Source organism: Oncorhynchus nerka, linkage group LG6, assembly GCF_034236695.1.
Source record: "Oncorhynchus nerka isolate Pitt River linkage group LG6, Oner_Uvic_2.0, whole genome shotgun sequence".
In the NCBI taxonomy this organism is placed as follows: domain Eukaryota; kingdom Metazoa; phylum Chordata; class Actinopteri; order Salmoniformes; family Salmonidae; genus Oncorhynchus; species Oncorhynchus nerka.
The window spans coordinates 64,849,723-64,874,357 of NC_088401.1; the positions used below are offsets into that span (position 1 = coordinate 64,849,723).

Sequence of the window (24,635 nt, forward strand, 5' to 3'; positions counted from 1 at the left end):
CCAAAACCAAAGTCCATAATAAAATACATGTGGGCACAAGAACGCGTCACACACCAATCCATAAATCACGAGCATAACAATAAACAATCTCTGACAAGGACATGAGGGGAAACAGAGGGTTAAATACACAACAATTAATGAATGGGATTGGAACCAGGTGTGTAGGAAGACAAAACAAAATCAATGGAAAATGAAACATGGATCAATGATGGCTAGAAGACCGGTGACGTCGACCGCCGAGCACCGCCCAAACAAGGAGAGGCATCGACTTCGGTAGAAGTCGTGACAAGTCCTAAGAAAACATTTTGCATGATCTCTTATGAATTACTTTAGCCCCAACCTTTGGCATTTTGGCTTTCCTTGTTATTATTGTTTTGGGGCAAAACTCTGCAGCATTAGTGAAGATATGATCAATACAAGTGGATGTCCCAGATCCAACATTATTGGTATACACTCTAGTTGGTTGAGTGATAACCTGGGTCATATAATAGGCATTAGACACATTTAGAAGCTTCCTCTTGAGAGGGAATCTAGTTGCTAACCAGTAAATGTTGAGGTCAGCAGGAAAATATACATCTCTGGTAACATCACACACACTAGTAAGCATTGCACACATATCATCCAAATACTGACTGTTAGCACTTGGTTGCCTATAGCAGCACCCCAAAAGACCTCCGGTCACTCACTACATGTGACCTGGTGCCAGGGAAACATGGGTCCCCAAAGCTCTGAGTGTCCCCCTGAACTGAGCAGTTGGCTCGGCCATAACACCTGCACGAGACCGTCTTCAGGGCAGATAGTGACAGACACTCTGAAGGGTAGATATATACTCTGATCAGACGTGGGTCAAATGTCAAATACGTTCAAATGCTTGAACTGTGCTTGATTTAGTCAGATACAAAGAGCCAATGGTGTAGTCCCACAAGCAGTGATGTAAAGTACTGAAGTAAAAATACTTTAAAGTACTACTTGAATAGTTTTTGGGGGTATCTGTACTTTTACTTCACTAGATTCCTAAAGAAAATAATGGACGTTTTCCCTGACATCCAAAAGTACTCGTTACATTTTTCAGGAAAATTGTCAAATTCACAAACTTATTATCAAGAGAACATCCCTGGTCATCCTTTGCCTCTGATCGGGCAGACTCATGAAACACAAATGCTTAGTTTGTAAGTTATTTCTAAGCGTTGGAGTGTGACCCTGGTTATCTGTAAAAAAAATAATTCAAAAAGACAATTGTGCCTTCTGGTTTGCTTAATATAAGCAATTTTAAAGGATTTTTACTTTTGATACTATAGTATATTTTTAAAATTGCATTTACTTTTGATACTTCAGTATATTTAAAACCAAATACTTTTAGACTTTTACTCAAGTAGTATTTTACTGAGTGACTTTCACTTTTACTTGACTCATTTTCTATCAAGGTATGTTTACTTTTACTCAAGTATGACAATTGGGGACTCTTTCCACCACTGACCAAAAGGACAAACTCCAAGCTTAATCAAGCAAAAATATTTGAGATAGGTATTTGACCCTGGTTTGACTCTGATATAAAGTAGGCTATAAAGGTTGAAAACATGCATAGGTTGAGGGTATATCCATATACCTCATGCCTACTCGTGTGTTAGCCATGTGTATGTAGTAAGTGACATATTAGTAACACACTAACACACTATTGATATGCACATTATTTTCATCCTAGTATTTGACCACTAGATGACACTTTAGTTCCCTTTATCAGACCAATGACTGTCTGGTTTCAGACCCATGTCAGGCTGTGGTGCAGATTCCTGAGGACAGTTGAGACTCCCATGCAGCAGGTGGCCAAACGTAGCCGAATTGATAGCCAGGACAGTGTCATTCTTACACACCAGCTTCAGTGTCTTGCTTTCACACAACAAACTTAGTACGGTGATGCTATGAAAGATTAAAACAGCAGTATCATCCCTGACAAAGTGACTGTATAATATATTTCAATAGAATTCGATAATAATATTGTATTTTATTCAGTTAAATAGAAACAGACAAATGTCATTCTAAGTCCGATGATACATTTCCTGATATAGCTGATGTGTCCAGGAATACTTTCTTAGATGTTTTGTCTCCTAAATTCACAACCACAGTTTATGACCGTTTATATTACCCTGTGGACTCGTCTCACCGAGGCTTGTAGGACACAATGAGGTACTTGCTGGTGAGGTTCCCGACCAAACACTGGACTGATGACAGGTATATGACAGGAACGCTGGTCCTGACACTCTGACACCACTTTCGGCAGGGACAAGATAACATAACTTTCAAGTCATTACGTCTCAGGAGTAACCTTGCCTGAGACCTAAGGACTTTCATTAGCTCCCAGAGCAGACTAACACAGTCTTGAGGCATACCAGAGACCCAAGTTCGAACCCACAACTTATTAAATCACTGTTGGAGTTATTCTTGACAGTATGTGATTAATATTATTTAGGTGAAGAGCAACATTTTCATAGACTTGTCAACTTTTGGGGCCAACTGCTGATAACTGCTTCTGTTTTGCTTTCATTAATAGAGGACAACTCTGAGTGGTACGGTACTGTACTCTACCTGGATAGAGGACAACTCTGAGTGGTACAGTACTGTACTCTACCTGGATAGAGGACAACTCTGAGTGGTACAGTACTGTACTCTACCTGGATAGAGGACAACTCTGAGTGGTACAGTACTGTACTCTACCTGGATAGAGGACAACTCTGAGTGGTACAGTACTGTACTCTACCTGGATAGAGGACAACTCTGAGTGGTACAGTACTGTACTCTACCTGGATAGAGGACAACTCTGAGTGGACAACTACCTAGAGGTGGTACAGTACTGAACTTTACCTGGATAGAGGACAACTCAGTAGTGGTAGAGGACAGTACTACTGAACTTTACCTGGATAGAGGACAACTCTGAGTGGTACAGTACTGAACTCTATCTGGATAGAGGACAACTCTGAGTGGTACAGTACTGAACTCTACCTGGATAGAGGACAACTCTGAGTGGTACAGTACTGTACTCTACCTGGATAGAGGACAACTCTGAGTGGTACAGTACTGAACTCTACCTGGATAGAGGACAACTCTGAGTGGTACAGTACTGAACTTTACCTGGATAGAGGACAACTCTGAGTGGTACAGTACTGAACTTTACCTGGATAGAGGACAACTCTGAGTGGTACAGTACTGAACTCTACCTGGATAGAGGACAACTCTGAGTGGTACAGTACTGTACTCTACCTGGATAGAGGACAACTCTGAGTGGTACAGTACTGAACTCTACCTGGATAGAGGACAACTCTGAGTGGTACAGTACTGAACTCTACCTGGATAGAGGACAACTCTGAGTGGTACAGTACTGTACTCTACCTGGATAGAGGACAACTCTGAGTGGTACAGTACTGAACTCTACCTGGATAGAGGACAACTCTGAGTGGTACAGTACTGTACTCTACCTGGATAGAGGACAACTCTGAGTGGTACAGTACTGAACTCTACCTGGATAGAGGACAACTCTGAGTGGTACAGTACTGTACTTTACCTGGATAGAGGACAACTCTGAGTGGTACAGTACTGAACTCTACCTGGATAGAGGACAACTCTGAGTGGTACAGTACTGAACTCTACCTGGATAGAGGACAACTCTGATGGTACAGTACTGAACTTTACCTGGATAGAGGACAACTCTTTATTTTATTTATTTATTTTAATTTAATTTCACCTTTATTTAACCAGGTAGGCAAGTTGAGAACAAGTTCTCAATTACAACCGCGACCTGGCCAAGATAAAGCAAAGCAGTTTGACACATATAACAACACAGAGTTACACATGGAGTAAAACAAACATACAGTCAATAATACAGTAGAAAAATAAGTCTATATACAACGTGAGCAAATGAGGTGAGATAAGGGAGGTAAAGGCAATAAATAGGCCATGGTGGTGAAGTTAATACAATATAGCAATTAAAACACTGGAATGGTAGATTTGACAGTAGATGAGCGAGCAAAGTAGAAATACTGGGGTGCAAAGGAGCTAAATAAATAAATAAAGAAATACAGTAGGGGAAGAGGTAGTTGTTTGGGCTATTTATAGATGGGCTATGTACAGGTGCAGTGATCTGTGAGCTGCTCTGACAGCTGGTGCTTAAAGCTAGTGAGGGAGATTTTTGTAGTTCTTCTACTCTGAGTAGTACAGTACTGTACCCGACCTGGATAGCAAAAGAGGAAGTGCATTCAGTGTTGTCCTTGGTTATGTTTCTGTTTGCGTGGGCGACACAAGTTCTTGCTTGGGACACGGCGTCTGTAGAACGCTGACAGGATGGATACAGAGGCCCTGGAGGGACACTTGATAGACAGGGTGTCCCCATCACAGGCATGAGCAGTGTGGTTTCTCAGGACTGAAAAGGAACAGATGGTTTGCACAGAGAAGAGACTTAAACCTCACGCATCAACCTGGTGTCCTGCTGTTGATCAAAATGTCCTATCACCACCTCTAAAGAAATGTAGCATCAATTTCACATAGAAATTGTTCTAACAAATAGGCCCTAAACAGAGTGGATGGAGATTATTATGCAGAAATACTGCACTGTTATTGATTCTACATTTAACAGGCAGGCAATCTCAGCCAAATGCCAACAGTACAATATGACGCTGGTCAAACACCATGTCAAATGTAATCTCTCAGGAGTGGTTTTAATCATCTTTTTATTACTTGACAAGCTGTTCAGAGTTTATGAAACATATGTCAGACATAAAGGATGACGTCACATCCAAGAAGCCGTATAAGGCTTGATACACTTGAACCAAGACTAAATAGAGATAGTAGTAAATAATTTGCCATACAAATCGAAGATCCGACCTAACACAGAATTTGTTTTCTGTTCCTAAGTCATCATCTTTTAACAATGAAATTACATGGCCTCTCCTAAACCCTCTTGGCTGGTTTCCCAGAAACAGATAAGCCTATCCTGGACTAAAAAGCACTTTATATTGAGAATCTCCTTTAATTGAACATGCTTCTTAACCATAGCTTAATCTGCAAGAGCAAACAAACAGTTTGACACATTACACAATGTGTGTCCTGTGTCATTGTCCTCATGGTCACCCAGCCATGGTTACAAGAGGGTTGTGTCCCAAACACTGGGAGTATCTCCTGAGCAGTGTTGTAGTATGATACATAGACCTAGAAAAACACATAGGAGAACAGAGTTCATAATAGAGTTGGATCCATAGAAATAGAATCCCCTAGAAAGGACAAAACGTTGACTTAAATGGGTATTATTCATTCTAGTCATTCTTATTCTATGGTTCGGTCTGCCCTCATCCCATTGTCACGATATCCTGGGCCATAGAAATAGAATGACTAGACGGAATATAATTTCTAGTCATTCTAGTCATTTCTTCTTCCTGACCCCACTATGACTCTTCCTGGCTGGGTCTGTTTTGTGTTCCCCAGTGACAGGCAGCTCCACAGAGCCCCAGTAGGGCAGTACCAGGCTCTCCCTCACAATAAGCTATTCTTAGGGCAGCTCATAGCTCACACCCGTACACAGATGTTGATCCCTGTAAGGATCAAATATAATGTAGCAGTAGAGTGACAACGGCAAGCCCCCAGACAGAGGCAACACTGGTCAGTGGCGGTCACCCCTCGTGTGGACTGGCTGTCTATCTTGTCCAAACAAATCATCATGTAACATCTGTTTGTTGTCATGATGATGTGTCTTTCATTCGTCGATAAAGATGCAACCAGGACAACACAAATAAATCACTGCTATTATCTCAAATGGATGTCAATGTCATTCTTATTTAACAACAAAAAATGACTATTACTATCATTCTAGATTCCCTTTGATATGTGTGTTGAAACAGATCATCGTGATGGCCAATCTCAGTGATATGTGTGTTGAAACAGATCATCGTGATGGCCAATCTCAATGATATGTGGCTTGAAACAGATCGTCGTGATGGCCATTCTCAGTGATATGTGTGTTGAAACAGATCGTCGTGATGGCCAATCTCAGTGATATGTGTGTTGAAACAGATCATCGTAATGGCCAATCTCAGTGATATGTGTGTTGAAACAGATCATCGTGATGGCCATTCTCAGTGATATGTGTGTTGAAACAGATCATCGTGATGGCCAATCTCAGTGATATGTGTGTTGAAACAGATCATCGTGATGGCCATTCTCAGTGATATGTGTGTTGAAACAGATCATCGTGATGGCCATTCTCAGTGATATGTGTGTTGAAACAGATCATCGCGATGGCCATTCTCAGTGATATGTGTGTTGAAACAGATCGTCGTGATGGCCATTCTCAGTGATATGTGTGTTGAAACAGATCGTCGTGATGGCCATTCTCAGTGATATGTGTGTTGAAACAGATCGTCTTGATGACCACACTCAATGATATGTGTGCTGAAACAGATCGTCGTGATGGTCATTCTCAGTGATATGTGGAGAATTTAACAAGAATTGTAATATTTTCAGAATTAAAAAGACTATTCTAATTTATTTATGTTGTTTTAATTGAACCTTTATTTAACCAGGAAGGGCTCATTGAGATTTGAAATCTCTTTTTCAAGAGTGTCCGGCCTAAATTCCCTATAAAGTGCATCACCTCGGCTAAAGCCCTATTGGGCCTAGTCAAAGGTAAAGCATTCCATTGCGAACAGGGTGCCATTTGGGATGCGGACAGTGTCTTGTGGACGCTTCCTCTCTACAGAGCATGTAGTGCTGAGGGAGCAGTACCAGCATCTACCCCCCCCTCCCCACCCCCACACTCTTTCTCTACAGCAACAATGAAGGTCAAAAACACTGCACTCACCGGAGCAATGTGGAGCGGACCATGATCTGTGTGTGTTCAGAGCCGGGATAATGAAGAGGGACAGAGACCAGCAGGACCTCCAGAAGCTCCATGGGCTGGTCATGGTGCCCATCCTACATTACAGACCACCAGGGGGGTTAACCACTACGAGATGCTGCTTGGCTGTTACTGACCATGAGCGAGTGGTTAGGATGTTGTGGTGATGATACCTGTTGTCTTAACCCTGTTCACAGTCAAAAATAACATCTGACAGCTTCTGTGTGTGTTCAGATTCAGCGTGTTTAATAGTCACATCTATAGGGTTGAGTCAGATTGCTTAATAGTCACATGTACAGGATTGATTCAGATTGTTTAATAGTCACATGTACAGGATTGATTCAGACTGTTTAATAGTCACAAGTACAGGATTGATTCAGACTGTTTAATAGTCACATGTACAGGATTGATTCAGACTGTTTAATAGTCACATGTACAGGATTGATTCAGACTGTTTAATAGTCACATGTACAGGGTTGATTCAGACTGTTTAATAGTCACATGTACAGGGTTGATTCAGACTGTTTAATAGTATGTACAGGGTTGATTCACAGTCACATGTACAGGGTTGATTCAGACTGTTTAATAGTCACATGTACAGGGTTGATTCAGACTGTTTTTAATAGGGTCACATGTACACAGGGTTGATTCAGACTGTTTAATAGTCACATGTACAGGGTTGATTCAGACTGTTTAATAGTCACATGTACAGGGTTGATTCAGACTGTTTAATAGTCACATGTACAGGATTGATTCAGACTGTTTAATAGTCACATGTACAGGGTTGATTTAGACTGTTTAATAGTCACATGTACAGGATTGATTCAGACTGTTTAATAGTCACATGTACAGGATTGATTCAGACTGTTTAATAGTCACATGTACAGGATTGATTCAGACTGTTTAATAGTCACATGTACAGGATGGATTCAGACTGTTTAATAGTCACATGTACAGGGTTGATTTAGACTGTTTAATAGTCACATGTACAGGGTTGATTCAGACTGTTTAATAGTCACATGTACAGGGTTGATTCAGACTGTTTAATAGTCACATGTACAGGATTGATTCAGACTGTTTAATAGTCACAAGTACAGGATTGATTCAGACTGTTTAATAGTCACATGTACAGGATTGATTCAGACTGTTTAATAGTCACATGTACAGGATTGATTCAGACTGTTTAATAGTCACATGTACAGGGTTGATTCAGACTGTTTAATAGTCACATGTACAGGATTGATTCAGACTGTTTAATAGTCACATGTACAGGGTTGATTCAGACTGTTTAATAGTCACATGTACAGGGTTGATTCAGACTGTTTAATAGTCACATGTACAGGGTTGATTTAGACTGTTTAATAGTCACATGTACAGGGTTGATTCAGACTGTTTAATAGTCACATGTACAGGGTTGATTCAGACTGTTTAATAGTCACATGTACAGGGTTGATTTAGACTGTTTAATAGTCACATGTACAGGGTTGATTCAGACTGTTTAATAGTCACATGTACAGGGTTGATTCAGACTGTTTAATAGTCACATGTACAGGTTGATTCAGACTGTTTAATAGTCACATGTACAGGATTGATTCAGACTGTTTAATAGTCACATGTACAGGGTTGATTCAGACTGTTTAATAGTCACATGTACAGGGTTGATTCAGACTGTTTAATAGTCACATGTACAGGGTTGATTCAGACTGTTTAATAGTCACATGTACAGGGTTGATTCAGACTGTTTAATAGTCACATGTACAGGGTTGATTCAGACTGTTTAATAGTCACATGTACAGGGTTGATTCAGACTGTTTAATAGTCACATGTACAGGGTTGATTCAGACTGTTTAATAGTCACATGTACAGGTTGATTCAGACTGTTTAATAGTCACATGTACAGGGTTGATTTAGACTGTTTAATAGTCACATGTACAGGATTGATTCAGACTGTTTAATAGTCACATGTACAGGGTTGATTCAGACTGTTTTATAGTCACATGTACAGGGTTGATTCAGACTGTTTAATAGTCACATGTACAGGGTTGATTCAGACTGTTTAATAGTCACATGTACAGGGTTGATTCAGACTGTTTAATAGTCACATGTACAGGGTTGATTCAGACTGTTTAATAGTCACATGTACAGGTTGATTCAGACTGTTTAATAGTCACATGTACAGGATTGATTCAGACTGTTTAATAGTCACATGTACAGGGTTGATTCAGACTGTTTAATAGTCACATGTACAGGCTTGATTTAGACTGTTTAATAGTCACATGTACAGGATTGATTCAGACTGTTTAATAGTCACATGTACAGGGTTGATTCAGACTGTTTAATAGTCACATGTACAGTATTGATTCAGACTGTTTAATAGTCACATGTACAGGGTTGATTCAGACTGTTTAATAGTCACATGTACAGGGTTGATTCAGACTGTTTAATAGTCACATGTACAGGGTTGATTCAGACTGTTTAATAGTCACATGTACAGGGTTGATTCAGACTGTTTAATAGTCACATGTACAGGGTTGATTCAGACTGTTTAATAGTCACATGTACAGGGTTGATTCAGACTGTTTAATAGTCACATGTACAGGGTTGATTCAGACTGTTTAATAGTCACATGTACAGGGTTGATTCAGACTGTTTAATAGTCACATGTACAGGGTTGATTCAGACTGTTTAATAGTCACATGTACAGGGTTGATTCAGACTGTTTAATAGTCACATGTGATTCAGGGTTAATTCAGACTGTTTAATAGTCACATGTACAGGGTTGATTCAGACTGTTTAATAGTCACATGTACAGGGTTGATTCAGACTGTTTAATAGTCACATGTACAGGGTTGATTCAGACTGTTTAATAGTCACATGTACAGGGTTGATTCAGACTGTTTAATAGTCACATGTACAGGGTTGATTCAGACTGTTTAATAGTCACATGTACAGGGTTGATTCAGACTGTTTAATAGTCACATGTACAGGATTGATTCAGACTGTTTAATAGTCACATGTACAGGATTGATTCAGACTGTTTAATAGTCACAAGTACAGGGTTGATTCAGACTGTTTAATAGTCACATGTACAGGGTTGATTCAGACTGTTTAATAGTCACAAGTACATGATTGATTCAGACTGTTTAATAGTCACATGTACAGGGTTGATTCAGACTGTTTAATAGTCACATGTACAGGGTTGATTCAGACTGTTTAATAGTCACATGTACAGGGTTGATTCAGACTGTTTAATAGTCACATGTACAGGGTTGATTCAGACTGTTTAATAGTCACATGTACAGGATTGATTCAGACTGTTTAATAGTCACATGTACAGGGTTGATTTAGACTGTTTAATAGTCACATGTACAGGATTGATTCAGACTGTTTAATAGTCACATGTACAGGGTTGATTCAGACTGTTTAATAGTCACATGTACAGGATTGATTCAGACTGTTTAATAGTCACATGTACAGGGTTGATTCAGACTGTTTAATAGTCACATGTACAGGGTTGATTCAGACTGTTTAATAGTCACATGTACAGGGTTGATTCAGACTGTTTAATATTCACAAGTACAGGATTGCAGGATACAATGAAAATCTTAGGCTCCTAGCTCCAACATGCAGGACTAAGTGACCATTGGGGGAGTCACATGAGGGGGTGACCATAAGGTTGGGTTTAATAGCAGCATGACCATTGGGGGAGTGAAGGGGGTGACCATGTAGGGGGAGCAGCATGACCATTGGGGGAGTCACATGAAGGGGGTGACCATAAGGGGAGCAGCATGACCATTGGGGGAGTGAAGGGTTGGGGCATGACCATAGGGGGAGCAGCATGACCATTGGGGGAGTGAGGGGGGTGACCATAGGGGAGCAGCATGACCATTGGGGGAGTGAGGGGGGGTGACCATAGGGGAGCAGCATGACCATTGGGGGAGTGAGGGAGGGGTAACCATAGGGGGAGCAGCATGACCATTGGGGAGTGAGGGGGGTGACCATAGGGGAGCAGCATGACCATTGGGGGAGTGAAGGGGGCGACCATAGGGGGAGCAGCATGACCATTGGGGGAGTGAGGGGGGGTGACCATAGGGGGAGCAGCATGACCATTGGGGGAGTGAGGGGGTGACCATAGGGGGAGCAGCATGACCATTGGGGAGTGAGGGGGTGACCATAGGGGGAGCAGCATGACCATTGGGGGAGTGAGGGGGGTGACCATAGGGGGAGCAGCATGACCATTGGGGGAGTGAGGGGGTGACCATAGGGGAGAGCAGCATGGCCATTGGGGGAGTAAGGGGGGTGACCATAGGGGGAGCAGCATGACCATTGAGGGGTGGGGGGGACCAAGTAAAATAAAAACAAGACACATTTTTATTTAAAAAACTTATAATATACATATTAACAACTACAACAGTGATTCATGTTTTGGGGTGGGGGGAGCAGCAGGTAAGGTAGGTTATTGTTGAGGGGGGGTGTCCACATTTATCAATACATGTCAAACAGCATACTGTATGCACACATACAGTAAAAATGCAAACATACAGTAAATATATTTTGCATATGCTACTGTATTTGTAGTACTGTACTTTATGTTAGATCAATTTTACGGAATGGGGTTCCTTAAGGAATCGGGCTATGGTTGATAAGATCACTCTGATGTTATGGAAGATCGCAGGGTTTTCAATAATCTGTTGTTGGATTTCACAATGGCAGCCTCCTGTTCGTTTGTAAATAGACGTGTTCTACCACCACGTGATGGTCGTCTTTCAGTTCTACAAAAACAAAATAGCATACAGTACACAAGATAAACATGTTACAAAATAGTATAGCTCCCAATTTCATACATGAAACATTGACTTTAATTCCCCTTACAGTATGTATTGGAATCTACATTCTTTACTGTGCTTTGTTCTCCAAACACCAGAGTACTCACCGGGGGCCTTTTTTATCCAAAACAAAGGTCTGATTGTAAAAGTGAACATTTAAGCAATTAGTGTTTGCACATGTGAAGAGTGAAAGTGATCAATTGGTAATTGAGCTTAGCTTGTTGAACAGTGTTGCTTTTCATTTGCACACATGAAATTTGAGTTTGTGTGTTGTGTTTTGCCAAATGTTTGTTGTAGAATTGCAATCTGAGGGTAAGGCAAAACATGTGCCAGTAGTACTCCAGATTTGGTGTCTGGTTCTGCTAAAAGAGTTGCAGGTTTGTGTCAGTGTGCCTCATGGGCCAGTTCTAGTGTGTAAACATTTGAGGAAAACTGTTATAGAGATATGGCTGATCTATCTTCCTGAGATAGGCCTTTCCTTTTCCTTTGCTCTGAGGAAAGGGAAGAGAGAGGTCAATGGCAAGTAACACATTTCCAGACAGCTCTGCATTTTTCAGTAACACTTCAGATCTCACAGGTCATTCTCACAATGTTTTTGTTAATACTGATTTCATTGCTCCATATGTTTGTGACTTACCTGCTGTTTCCCCTTTTCTTTTGCTGGTGAAATAAAAAGATGAACTAGGAAAAGTGCATTACCCGAAGAAAAGTTGCATGTCAGCTGTCAAAAAGTAAAAGGGGATGAAAGTAAATAATAAGTCATATTTTGAATAACAGTAGTGTTCCTGCAAAACTCATTCATAAATATTGTCTTTTAGTAGACAGGTCTATTCAAAGCAACTTAAATGCACACCTGTATGTTCAATAGATGTGACCAGCGTGGTAACCAAACCTACCATGTTTCAACTGAGCTATCAGCACCACTCAGCGCAGTTGTCATAGCAACCAAACATTGATAAATATAACTAGGAAACTCAGTATGTAGGTTCACCATTGCACCAAGTGGAGTGAGGAATGGCACAGTGTTATCAGTGAGAGTTGACTGTCTTGGATAAGAGCAGATAGCTAGTTGTTTATGGTGTAGGTCATCACATTTAGGAATGGCACTCCAGTGTTTTATTATGAACCCTCCCAAACACAAACTCCCTCCTTGTCTCTAAAGGTCAAACAAGACCAAGAGGAGTCACACTCTTGGACATTCCTACTGTAATGGACTGATCCAGTAATTCAAATGGAATTCATAAGGGCTCGGGTAGATACACATCACTGCTGATCCTATTGAGAAACCCTATTCATCCCACATTTCCACCCTTTCCCTCACCACTTTATGATTCAGTTCTATTAACATGATCCTGCATACATACCACTGAAATCCAAGAACACCTCCCAAGGAGTGTCACTACGATGATTAAGTCCTCTAGGGAACTCCCACTATGTCTACTACACACTTAGAAACAAGGTGCTATCTAGAACCTAAAAGGGTTCTTCGGAAACCCTTTTATCTTTGATTGTATTGTGGAGCTGGGTGGACTGTAGAATACCGGACATCAATACTTAATGGGAGTACTGGGAGGGGTGAGAAGAGCGTGTGTAAGAGATGAGGGCCGTGATATCCGACTCCAGCTACTTCAAACGTGGAAATGTGGGTCATTTCTGATTGAGACGTTGATGAGATTTCAATCTATATTCACCCATTTAAAAAGACAGTCAGATGTTTGTTGACATCCCAATGTGTTATCACTATGCTTTCCACCATCCAAAAGAACAACCAAATTCCAATGGAAAAAACCATGTAAGATTTTTGGTTTAGTTGTCACCTACTGTAAATGTATTATCATAGCACTTTCAACCATTTAAAAGCACCACAAAGTTCAAATGGGAATACAATGTCAGATATTTTGTATTTATACAACAAGTTAATGTGTTATTACTGTGCTGAATCAAATAGCACAACCAAATGACCTGGATTTGATTTGATATTACATGAACAGTACATAGCGCGATTGATCAATGCTGTTCAAGAGTCTGCACAGATATTTATATTGTGAAGATCCCCACAGACCTGCGACCTTTACATGTCATCTTGAACATGCACACTTTCTATGATTGCACAAGAAAACATTTATAGTTACATTAACCTCAAAATGTGGTCATGGATGAGTTACTCATTTTCAGGTTGAATAAAGACTGTTACATTAGTTTGTAAGATGGTCTTAACTTTAGCCTATCTACTGTATTAAAAAAGACATGTTGAATTGTGTTAGGTTGACAACACAAGCAAATATCAACATTTAAAGTAGATCTACTGCTTGGGTAGTTCCATCTGAGCCACTAGTTTAATCCTATGCATGAATGTTTATTTTTGGTTTAGTTGGAGATCATTTGTTACTTTGTCGACAAGTTAATAGGCTATTTACTGTATTGCAAAAGTGATGTTGAATTGTGTTTGGTTGTCAACGCAACCAAATATCAACATTGGAAGGAGATGTATATTTTGTGCCACTGACTTAGTCTGACTTTAATTTCAGTTTGTCTGCAAATCAATAATTGATATGTTTGATTCACGTCTCCATCACAACCAGAAATCTAAGTTAAAGAATAGGACTAAATCAAATCAAACTTTAAATGCACTTTTAAAAAATGATGAATGAGAACGTTACAGAGGCATAAACATCATACCCTTCAAAAGGCTAACCTCCCCTGTTATTGTAATGGTGAGAGGTTAGAATGTCTTGGGGGGTATGATATTTGTGCGTCTGTAACTTTCTCACTCATAAATATTCACAATTCATTCAGGATTATCCGTAATAATGGTAGCATCCAAATTAAACAAGTGTTTAGAAACATATTCTATTCTTATTTACAATAAAAAAGGAACTCCAAAATGACACAATACATTATTTACCATTAATTTCTATTGGGCACAAAATAATCTGAAACACAACCAAAACAAACAGCAATTGCATCCAACAAAGTTGTAGATTGTATGCTATGAATAGGGACCAAATACTTTGTACTACGTTAATAGCAGCCTGGTGTCATAGGCGTAGACGTAGATGTAACATAGTAAATATAAACTCGGGACATTCACATTAAATCAAATCAAAACCAATTTAATTGGTCACATACACGGTTAGCAGTTCCTACAATGCAGTAATATCTCACAAGTAATCTAACAATTCCCCAACAACTACCTAATACACACAAATCTAAAGGGATGGAATAAGAATATGTAGATATAAATATATGGATGAGCGATGGCCGAGCAGCTTAGGGAAGGTGCAACAGATGGTATAAGGTACACTACCGTTTAAAAGTTTCGGGTCACTTCAACATTTCCTTGTTTTTTAAAGAAAGGGACATTTTTTTGTTCATTAAAATAACATCGCATTGATCAGAAATACAGTGTAGACATTGTTAATGTTGTAAATGACTATTGTAGCTGGAAACGGCAGATTTTTCATGGAATATCTACATAGGCGTACAGAGGCCCATTATCAGCAACCATCACTCATGTGTTCCAATGGCACGTTGTGTTAGCTAATCCAAGTTTATAATTTTAAAATGCTAATTGATCATTAGAAAACCCTTTTGCAATTATGTTAGCACAGCTGGAAACTCTTGTACTGATTAAAGAATCAATAAAACTGGCCTTCTTTAGACTAGTTGAGTATCTGGAGAATCAGTGGGTTCAATTACAGGCTCAAAATGGCCAGAAACAAAAACCTTTCTTCTGAAACTCATCAGTCTATTCTTGTTCTGAGAAATGAAGGCTATTCCATGTGAGAAATTGCCAAGAAACTGAATATCGCCTTCCGGGTGGCGGATTGGTTTAAGGCACTGCATCGCAGTGAAAGCTGTGCCACCAGAGATTCTGGGTTTGCGCCCAGGCTCTGTCGTAACCGGCCGCGACCAGGAGGTCCGTGGGGTGACGCACAATTGGCCTAGCGTCATCTGGGTTAGGGAGGGCTTGGCCGGTAGGGATATCCTTGTCTCATCGCGCACCAGCGCCTCCTGTGGCGGGCCGGGCGCAGTGCGCACTAACCAAGGTTGCCAGGTGCACGGTGTTGGGGAGAAAAAGGGCAAAAAAATTATTATAATAATAAAATAAAAAAACAACCTCTGAATTGCATAGCGCCACATTCAAATAATATTACTAAAAATATTTATATTCATGAAATCACAAGTGCAATATTGCAAAACACAGCTTAGCATTTTGTTAGTCCACCTGTCTTCTCAGATTTTGAAAATATGCTTTACAGCGATAGCAATCCAAGCGTTTTTTAAAGTTTATCGATCTCTCGACAAAATATTATGTACACTTAGCATCAAGTAGCTTGGTCACGAAAATCAGAAAAGCAATCAAATTAATAATTTACCTTTGATGGTCTTCGGATGTTTTCACTCACGGGATCCCAGTTACACAATAAATGTTCCTTTTGTTCCATAAAGAATATTTATATATCCAAAATACCTCCGTTTGTTTGGCGTGTTATGTTCAGAAATCCACAGGAAAGAGCGGTAATGACAATGCAGACAAATTCCAAATAATATCTGTAATGTCCACAGAAACATGTCAAACGTTTTTTATAATCAATCCTCAGGTTGTTTTTAAAATATATAATCGATAATATATCAACCATAACTGTCTTTATCAGTAGGAGAGGGAGAGGCAATGGCTGCCCAAACTCTGTTGCGCAAGCAAAACTCATGCGAACACCTGACGCGATGTTATCTTTCTCGCTAATTTTTCAAAATAAAAGCCTGAAACTATGTCTAAAGACTGTTGACACCTTGAGGAAGCGATAGGAAAAGGAATCTGGTTGATATCCCTTTAAATGGAGCGAAGGCAGGCTATGGAACATGGAGCTTTCAAAATAGAAGCCACTTCCTGGTTTGATTTTCCTCAGGTTTCGCCTGCAATGTCAGTTCTGTTATACTCACAGGCAATATTTTTGACAGTTTTGGAAACTTTAGAGTGTTTTCTATCCTAATCTGTCAATTATATGCATATTCTAGGATCTGGTCCTGAGAAATAGCCTGTTTACTTTGGGAACGTTATTTTTCCAAACATAAAAATAGTGCCCCCTAGCTTCAAGAGGTTAAACCCTTTCCGTTTCCTTACAGTTCCTGACAATCATCTGCTCCATGCCCTCACCCAGGGGACGTAGGCTGGTGGTTCTCCCATCATGACGTAATGACCCTGACCTTCCCCTCCCTTGTGACTCACCAAGCACCAACATTTCCCACAAACACCCATGTGGTTTCACTAAAATCATGCTGGCCAGTATCTACTGCCTGGCCAGGTATCATGCATTCCTGACATATTCTAAATGTAATTCAATAAATGCTTTATCACACATTTTTCCAGGGAGGGAATACAACTGTGTTGATGTTGGTAGATGTTAGTTTTATATTTAGGCAACTAACCGTGTAAAGGTTATGGGACATTTTGGGCAATTAATTTTTTTTTGTCAGAAATCCTAACACAGCATAAATAATATGTCATGTTTATTTGTGTCTCATGCATCTCGTCACAAGATATCCTCAGTGAGAGTTAACTAATGAGCACAACACGTTCAGACTTTGTTGACTTACAGTAGCAGGTATCAAAACATTTCCAAATGAGGTGTTACTGGTTCCCAGTGTATTCCAACACAGTACATGCTTTGTATAGGGAGAGACAAAAACTTCAAAGTGTACACTGTTATTAGACATTTACATTTACATTTAAGTCATTTAGCAGACGCTCTTATCCAGAGCGACTTACAAATTGGTGCGTTCACCTTAAGACATCCAGTGGAACAGCCACTTTACAATAGTGCATCTAAATCTTTTAAGGGGGGGGGGTGAGAAGGATTACTTTATCCTATCCTATTATAGTTATTTATATTATTACTATTAGTGTGACAGATCATGAAAACACTGTGTTCAATATGGTGCTACGGTTGGCGTTATAGGGGGATATGATGGTTTTATGTCACATGGTGAAACTATATTTCTACATTGTTTGATTAACCATTATTATCTGACAAGTACTAGGACCTATTTTAGGCTCTCCTCATAGAGAGAGCTTGGCACTGTGTTTATATGAGAGAGGACCACACCCATCCTCAGGGCCCTCCCCCTCCTCCTACGTTTAAAATGTGTTCAGAGTGATAGCCTCAAGGAGCCCACAAACAAAACGTCCCAGCTACAAAGGTCTTACATTGCCTCCTAAGATCCATATATAAACCAGCACACTAGAGCACAGAGATATATAGAAGACTCAAGGGAAGAGTGACGTTTTACATCCGTGGACTTGGAGTCTTCAGAGTTAACAGGTTTGTTTTGCTGAGACCTGAGGACACTTGTTGGAGAATCATTTCTGAACTTTGCACAACACAGCACAGCTTTTGAAAAGAATGGCGCAACGACAGAACTCCGACAAAGACCCGACTATTGAACTCTTCATAAAGGTCAGTATTTTGTTCATCCTTTAGTTTAGAATAAGAAAATAAAAATGTTGTATTAATTCTAACATAGTCTATGCATATAATTTCAACAATATGTGAAAATATGGAAATCGTGTGATGATTGTAATACAGAAAAACATACCGCAAAATTGTTTCATGTGAAAGCTAATGAAATGTACAAGATGTAATGTAAAGCTTCAGTCACTTCAGCCATAGCCTCTATTTCACAGAATGGCTCAATGCTTGTAGTGTTGTGTTAGGTAAACACTGGCATCTGAGCAAGATTTCATGTTCACTTAACAGCACTCTGAGAGTGTGTGTGTGTGTGTTTTTTATTTATTTTACTTGCCTAGTTACCTTTATTTAACTAGGCAAGTCAGTTAAGAACAAATTCTTATTTTCAATGACAGCCTAGGAACAGTGGGTTCTGCCTGTTCAGGGGCAGAACGACAGATTTGTACCTTGTCAGCTCGGTGATTTGAACTTGCAACCTTCCGGTTACTAGTCCAACACTCTAACTACTAGGCTACCCTGCCACCCTGTGTGTGTGTATGTGTATGTGTATGTGTATGTGTGTGTGTGTCAAATCAAATCAAATTTTATTTGTCACATACACATGGTTAGCAGTGTGTGTGTGTGTGTGTGTGTGTGTGTGTGTGTGTGTGTGTGTGTGTGTGTGTGTGTGTGAGTGTGTGAGAGTGAGGGTGTGTCAGTGAGAGTGAGGATGGCCTTTATCACTGTGTAATGACACCAGACACTGGAGGCCACCTTATCACCACATGCCCTAGAGGAGCAGGCGGCACACTGGGAACGCGTGCCCCCCCCCCCCCCCCCCTGAGGCAGGCACACACACACATGCTCTAACACACATGCACATTCTGAAAACTGAAATAAGATTGCAAATAAGTAGATATGGACTGTATCTTTGTAAAGTCATATACGTACAGCACATAATGGTACATATTTGAAGCACACACATACACACACGCAGAGAACCATCCCATTTGTTTATCCATACCAGAGGTAGAGTAGCGTTGGTGGGTCAGTAATCAGACTCTGTGCAATAGGTGGGTACTGAGGAGAGCCCATGTCAATTTCTGTAAGCTTCCTCTCCAACTCAATGCCTGCTTTTCCTCTCAAGTAGCAGTTCCTAAAATAACCCAGCCAGTCCCAACACTACAAGTGCGTGTATTTGTGTCTTTGATCATGAGATGAATATGAATTGCATGATAGGGCAGGAGATCAGGACTTACTGTAATAGATAACATGGACAATGTCAACATCAACCATTGGAATTTGAATAGGGCTCCCTATCTTATGTGTGACCATGAGTCTTCGGTGTTTGAGGAGTTATCGTATATTTCTGTCTGTGAAATAAACTACCACTAAACTAGCCTGGTCCCAGATGTGTTAATATTGTTTTGCCAACTACTATGGTCATGGTTTGGTGTGACAATGACCCTAGGAGTTGGCAAGACAGCACAAACAGATTTGGCAACAGGCTATAACTAAACCTAAACTAAAAAAATAATGCTGCTTGTCTTTCAGGCTGGCCACGATGGAGAGAACATGGGCAACTGCCCCTTCTGCCAGAGGCTCTTCATGGTCCTGTGGCTAAAAGGAGTCAAGTTCACCGTGACAACCGTCGACATGAGGAAGTAAGCCCCCGCCTCCCTGGCTTCCCGCCCTTCCAATTCCTGTTCATCTGTTTAAAGGTCGCTCACACAGGGCTCTATAAAGAGTTCAGCAAGAACAAGGATGTTTTTCAGAAACCAAACTGTTTAATGGGGTGTGATACAGAGAGGTGATAGAGGGCGGGGCTTGAAAAACTAAAACATTTGCAGAAAGGAGAAAGAGCTCTGTGTAGAATTGAACAAACACCTTTTCTTAATCTATCCCCTTTCTTGTGTAAATTTCTCAGGCCCATTACCGGTGAGCAAATAGGATCAGGAAACATTGAAAGGATGCTGATAATTGAGTGATTGAGTAGCCACTCCCATGCCAGTGTGTTTTACTTACTGAATCATAGATTGCTAGAATCATGGCTTGATAACCTTTGTGTTCGTTGTGACTGTGTCAATGAATGATTAAGCATGGTATCTGTTGAAATAAAAGCTGTAATGATCCCATATATGACCATGTCTACTCCCTTTCCTTTTTCCTGCCCGTTGCCAACCTCTCCACCCAACCCTGCCCTGGTACACTCTAGAAAACCAGCAGAGCTGAAGGATTTGGCACCTGGGACCAACCCTCCGTTCCTCCTGTACAACGGCACCCTCAAGACGGACTTTATCAAGATCGAGGAGTTTCTGGAACAGACATTGGCCCCTCCCAGGTAAAGTATTATTATGTTAAAGAAAAAGTGAATGGCACTAACCTTCTTCAAACAAACTCATACTCCTCTCGTCCCACTCCCTTCAGGTATCCACACCTTAGCCCACTCAGCAAAGAGTCCTTTGACGTGGGCGCTGACATTTTCGCCAAGTTTTCCGCTTTCATTAAGAATAGACCAGCCAACAGTACTTGTAAGTAAAGTTTCAGTCAGTCCACATTCATGTTTTAGATTAGACAATGTCTTATGAGGCAATGGAAAATATGACAATTAAATATACTAATGGAATTCCAACAATGCCCATGATTCAGTTATTAAAGCACACAGGCAATGGCGTATGCCTTAATGAAATGCTGGTTTGATGTGAATTTTAGGGCCCAGCCCAAGCCTACTCCTGGTCTGTATAGCATACTCAATAGAGATTCTCAACTGAAAGTGCTTTTTTTATCCATAAGGAATATCTCCAAAGCTCCAGACCTGTCTGACATACATGCCTGTGTCTCTCTAAACCCATAGTCCATGAGAAGGCGCTGCTGCGGGAGTTTAAGCGTCTGGATCTCTACCTGACCTCCCCCATCCCTGAAGAGATTAACCAAAACTCCAGAGAAAACATCCTTGTCTCCAAGAGGAAGTTCCTGGATGGCAACCATCTCACCCTGGCAGACTGCAACCTGCTGCCCAAGCTGCATGTCATCAAGGTGAAACAAATAGGCATATGGCATAAAATTAGATTATTTTCTGGTATTAGGCATGTCTTATGACTGACTATACTACACAACCTATGCAATGACAGGGCCCATCCTTACTTTCTAATCCTTACTTTTTAACAATTTTGGGGTGGCAGGTAGCCTAGTGGTTAGAGCGTTGGGCCAGTAACTGAAAGGTTGCTAGATCGAATCTCCGAGCTGACAGTGTAAAAATCTGAACAAGGCAGTTAACTCACTGTTCCCTGGTAGGCAGTCATTGTAAATAAGAATTTGTTCTTAACTGACTTGCCTAGTTAAATAAAGGTTCAATTTAAATAAACTTTTAAAAATCCTAGGAGAAGTACAACTCCATTTTGAACCATTGGGAACATTCTCTGCACATATTCTCTATTCTCCATTACTTTAATAGTGTAATATGACTATGGTTGTTTATAGTGTCTCACATTTCAACTGTTTTGGTTTGGTTTTATTTGGTTTGGTTTTATTTGATAGATTGCTGCCAAGAAGTACTGTGACTTTGACATCCCGGTCCAGTTCACTGGTGTATGGAGGTACCTGAACAATGCCTACGAGAGGGAGGAGTTCAGTCAGACCTGCCCTGCCAACATCGAGATCGAGAAGGCTTACCTGGACGTAGCCAATAAGAGGCTGTAAACCTATAAACAATCTTTAGCCAACAATTACACAACAATTACACAACTATTACACAACATTTCCTCTTTTACTGTTACCATGGAAATGGTAAGCCATTCACAAAACATGAAGGAATTTTGGGAGGGGCCAGCAATCATTATTGAAATATCTCATGTCAACTGTTTAAAAATCAACATTTATAAATTCCTGTGTGAGGATGCAGATAGGCATTCTAGAAATCAAAGTTCACAAAGAGACCCCCTCCTGCTTAATGTGCATTAGGTTAATTTAGCACTAGGGCATGCACAAGATGAACAACAATGCCATATGTTTTACAGAGTGTGTAATAGTAGGCTGCTACAGTCACTAAGGTCTATGTATGAAGACAAGTACAGACTATTTATTTCATGTAATTATACTGGCAAATTTCATTATATGCCACACTAAATAGGCCAAGTGTGCAATTTGACTGTTTATCTAATTTAGTGAGTTTCTTTGTCCATAGTGTAAATATATATTTCTTACCTTGTTGTTTATGACCTGCACACCCATACTATAAGAATATATGAGTGTATTCTAATTATGTTTATGTGTGATTGAAACTAGTGATACAAAACCTATTGTTGATAGTTACCATTACCACTCATAATATTAAGCTCTCACCAACAAGACTGCAGTCAATTAGCATGTAAATAAGTTTAGGTATCAGGAAAATATGTTTTACCATAATACAGTACACCTGTTCAAACTATGATGTGAAAGAAAATGTCTGACCCTTGAGTGTGTATGTATGTTTGTTTGTATGTGTGTGTGTGTGTGTGTGTGTGTGTGTGTGTGTGTGTGTGTGTGTGTGTGCTGATCATTTCAAAGCATCCCATATACAGTATATGCAGTCAGTGATTTATGTGGTATGATTACACAAAATATGTATTTACTGTGCATTTCTAAATTAGTCAACTAAAATATAGTTGAAGTCTAATTTTAGTGTTTAATGTTGTTGACTTTATTCTGCTGCCAAGCATTGGTTCGAGGCATATACGTTGTGTATTTGTATAGAAATTGATATGCAATCTTACACAGTGTTGGTCTCTCAAAAACAAAGTCGTTCCGTTCAATCCACACGATATATTTAATTTTATTGTCAGCCAGTCTCAACGCAAGGCCCTTTTCAACCGGATTAAAAAATATATTTTCATAAATAATTTAGTCTAGGGTTATAAGTATAAACATTGTGTTGGGGACGTACGTTTAATATGTAATAAGGGACACAGCTTGTTGTCCAGGCATCGTCGAAACGTCTCTTATCCTCCTTCACCGCACAGCTTCTAGTTGGTCACAACAGTATTTCCAGAAGCATGCTATCCAGGGAAGAAACCAACAAAGATAGACACATGTCAAGATTCTGTGCATCAATTCTGCCTTCACGAGTCCTAACATGTTACATCACCTACTGTTTGTATCCTGCTAGGCTATACCCACCGGGCACAGACGTTAATTCAACGTCTATTCCACATTAGTTCAATAAACAACATTGCTTCAACCACTGTGTGCCCGATGGGTAGTTACTCCATCTCACCTTCGACGAGACAGTCCTTAGTTAAACATCCTTACCAAATACTTTATTGCATTGTAAATATGCCAGCATATATATGGTATTTTCTTAAGTTGTTGACGGCATACTGTGCTTTCAATTGTCCTCAGCAAACACCTGCTCTTACTATGATCATAAGGAACACATAAGGAAAGGTGTTCGACAGAGTCGGTTCAGGATAACGTTGATTTTACTCACCTCTCTTAGTTTTCGGCAAGTTCTGCTCAGAACGAAGGAAGCCCTGAGAGCGAAGCTTGTCGGCTGCAGCGAGCTTCAACACCACCACCTTCAGATCATCAACCTAAAAAAACAGACAGAAAATATTTTATTACACATTGATCCATATAGAATGTAATAGAATGGAACAGGTTCACCAGAGGGTTCTTTTGTATCACACAGTCAATAGAAATGTCTAGCACACTTACCATGTTGACAAATTTATCCTGCTGCACAGAATCTTTAGCTCCTGAAGGAAAATTGAGAAAATAAACCCAGTAAATATAGACCTCATCACGTTATATGGGTGACTAGCTGCTTAGAATAAAACCAACTGTCCTTTTGACTAACTCGTCTGCATATGGGAAAGAGTCATGGGATATCAGAACATTCACGTCCAATCCTTGGTATCTTCATTGAAGGTTTCGTCTCTCCTCACCTGCTTTATTCCATGTATCCCTGACTCCATCGCGCTGCAGCAGGAGAGGGTAGAGATTCTTCACCTCTCTTTGGTCAGTCAATTCAGTGTTCTCTCCATCCTCCACCTCTGTCACCCACTGCTGGATCAGCACTGCTCAGACCAAACAGCTCTCAATAATCAAACGGTATTATCTCAGTACTGAGAATCACACCATTGCTGAAAGTTCCAGTAAACCCATTGTCATGTTACTCAAAACTGGTGTTAAAAATCCAGACTCCGAGTGAAGTTAACTGTCAAAATAGCTATTGCCTTCAATGTTCTCAGAGGAAAATCTATCCCCATTTGTCATCTATGGTAGACCCACATTATCAGACAAAAGTTTCCACACACATACTCATTCAAGGGTTTTTCTTTATTTTTACTATTTTCTACATTGTAGAATAATAGTGAAGACATCAAAAATGTGAAATAACACACATGGAATCATGTACTAACCAAAAAATGTGTCTATGTACACTGACAACTCAACAGTATGCATGTCGGCTGCAACCGTACAATAAATAACTGAGACGCTTAA

The 24,635-nt window shown here is 40.2% G+C and overlaps 1 protein-coding gene and 1 pseudogene across 1 annotated transcript; one reads left to right on the forward strand and one right to left on the reverse strand.

The window, feature by feature from the left end:
* Positions 1 to 650: 650 nt before the first annotated feature.
* Positions 651 to 16,891, reverse strand: LOC135572075 (protein eva-1 homolog C-like; annotated as a pseudogene).
* Positions 16,892 to 17,862: 971 nt separating this feature from the next.
* On the forward strand, positions 17,863 to 23,370 carry LOC115130844 (chloride intracellular channel protein 2-like). The gene is made up of 6 exons (XM_029662363.2): positions 17,863 to 18,161; positions 19,707 to 19,816; positions 20,368 to 20,493; positions 20,580 to 20,683; positions 21,007 to 21,188; positions 21,690 to 23,370. The coding sequence occupies exons 1-6, from the start codon at positions 18,108 to 18,110 to the stop codon at positions 21,849 to 21,851; spliced, it is 738 nt and encodes a 245-aa protein (XP_029518223.1). The 5' UTR covers positions 17,863 to 18,107; the 3' UTR covers positions 21,852 to 23,370.
* The last annotated feature ends 1,265 nt before the right edge of the window (positions 23,371 to 24,635 follow it).

What these genes read in the sequence shown, in the direction of transcription:
- LOC115130844 (XM_029662363.2), top strand. Translation starts at nt 18,108, where the DNA reads ATGGCGCAACGACAGAACTCCGACAAAGACCCGACTATTGAACTCTTC. An exon ending in TAGACCAGCCAACAGTACTT is followed by an intron (nt 20,684 to 21,006) that starts GTAAGTAAAGTT and finishes CTAAACCCATAG; the next exon opens with TCCATGAGAAGGCGCTGCTG. An exon ending in CCAAGCTGCATGTCATCAAG is followed by an intron (nt 21,189 to 21,689) that starts GTGAAACAAATA and finishes TTTATTTGATAG; the next exon opens with ATTGCTGCCAAGAAGTACTG.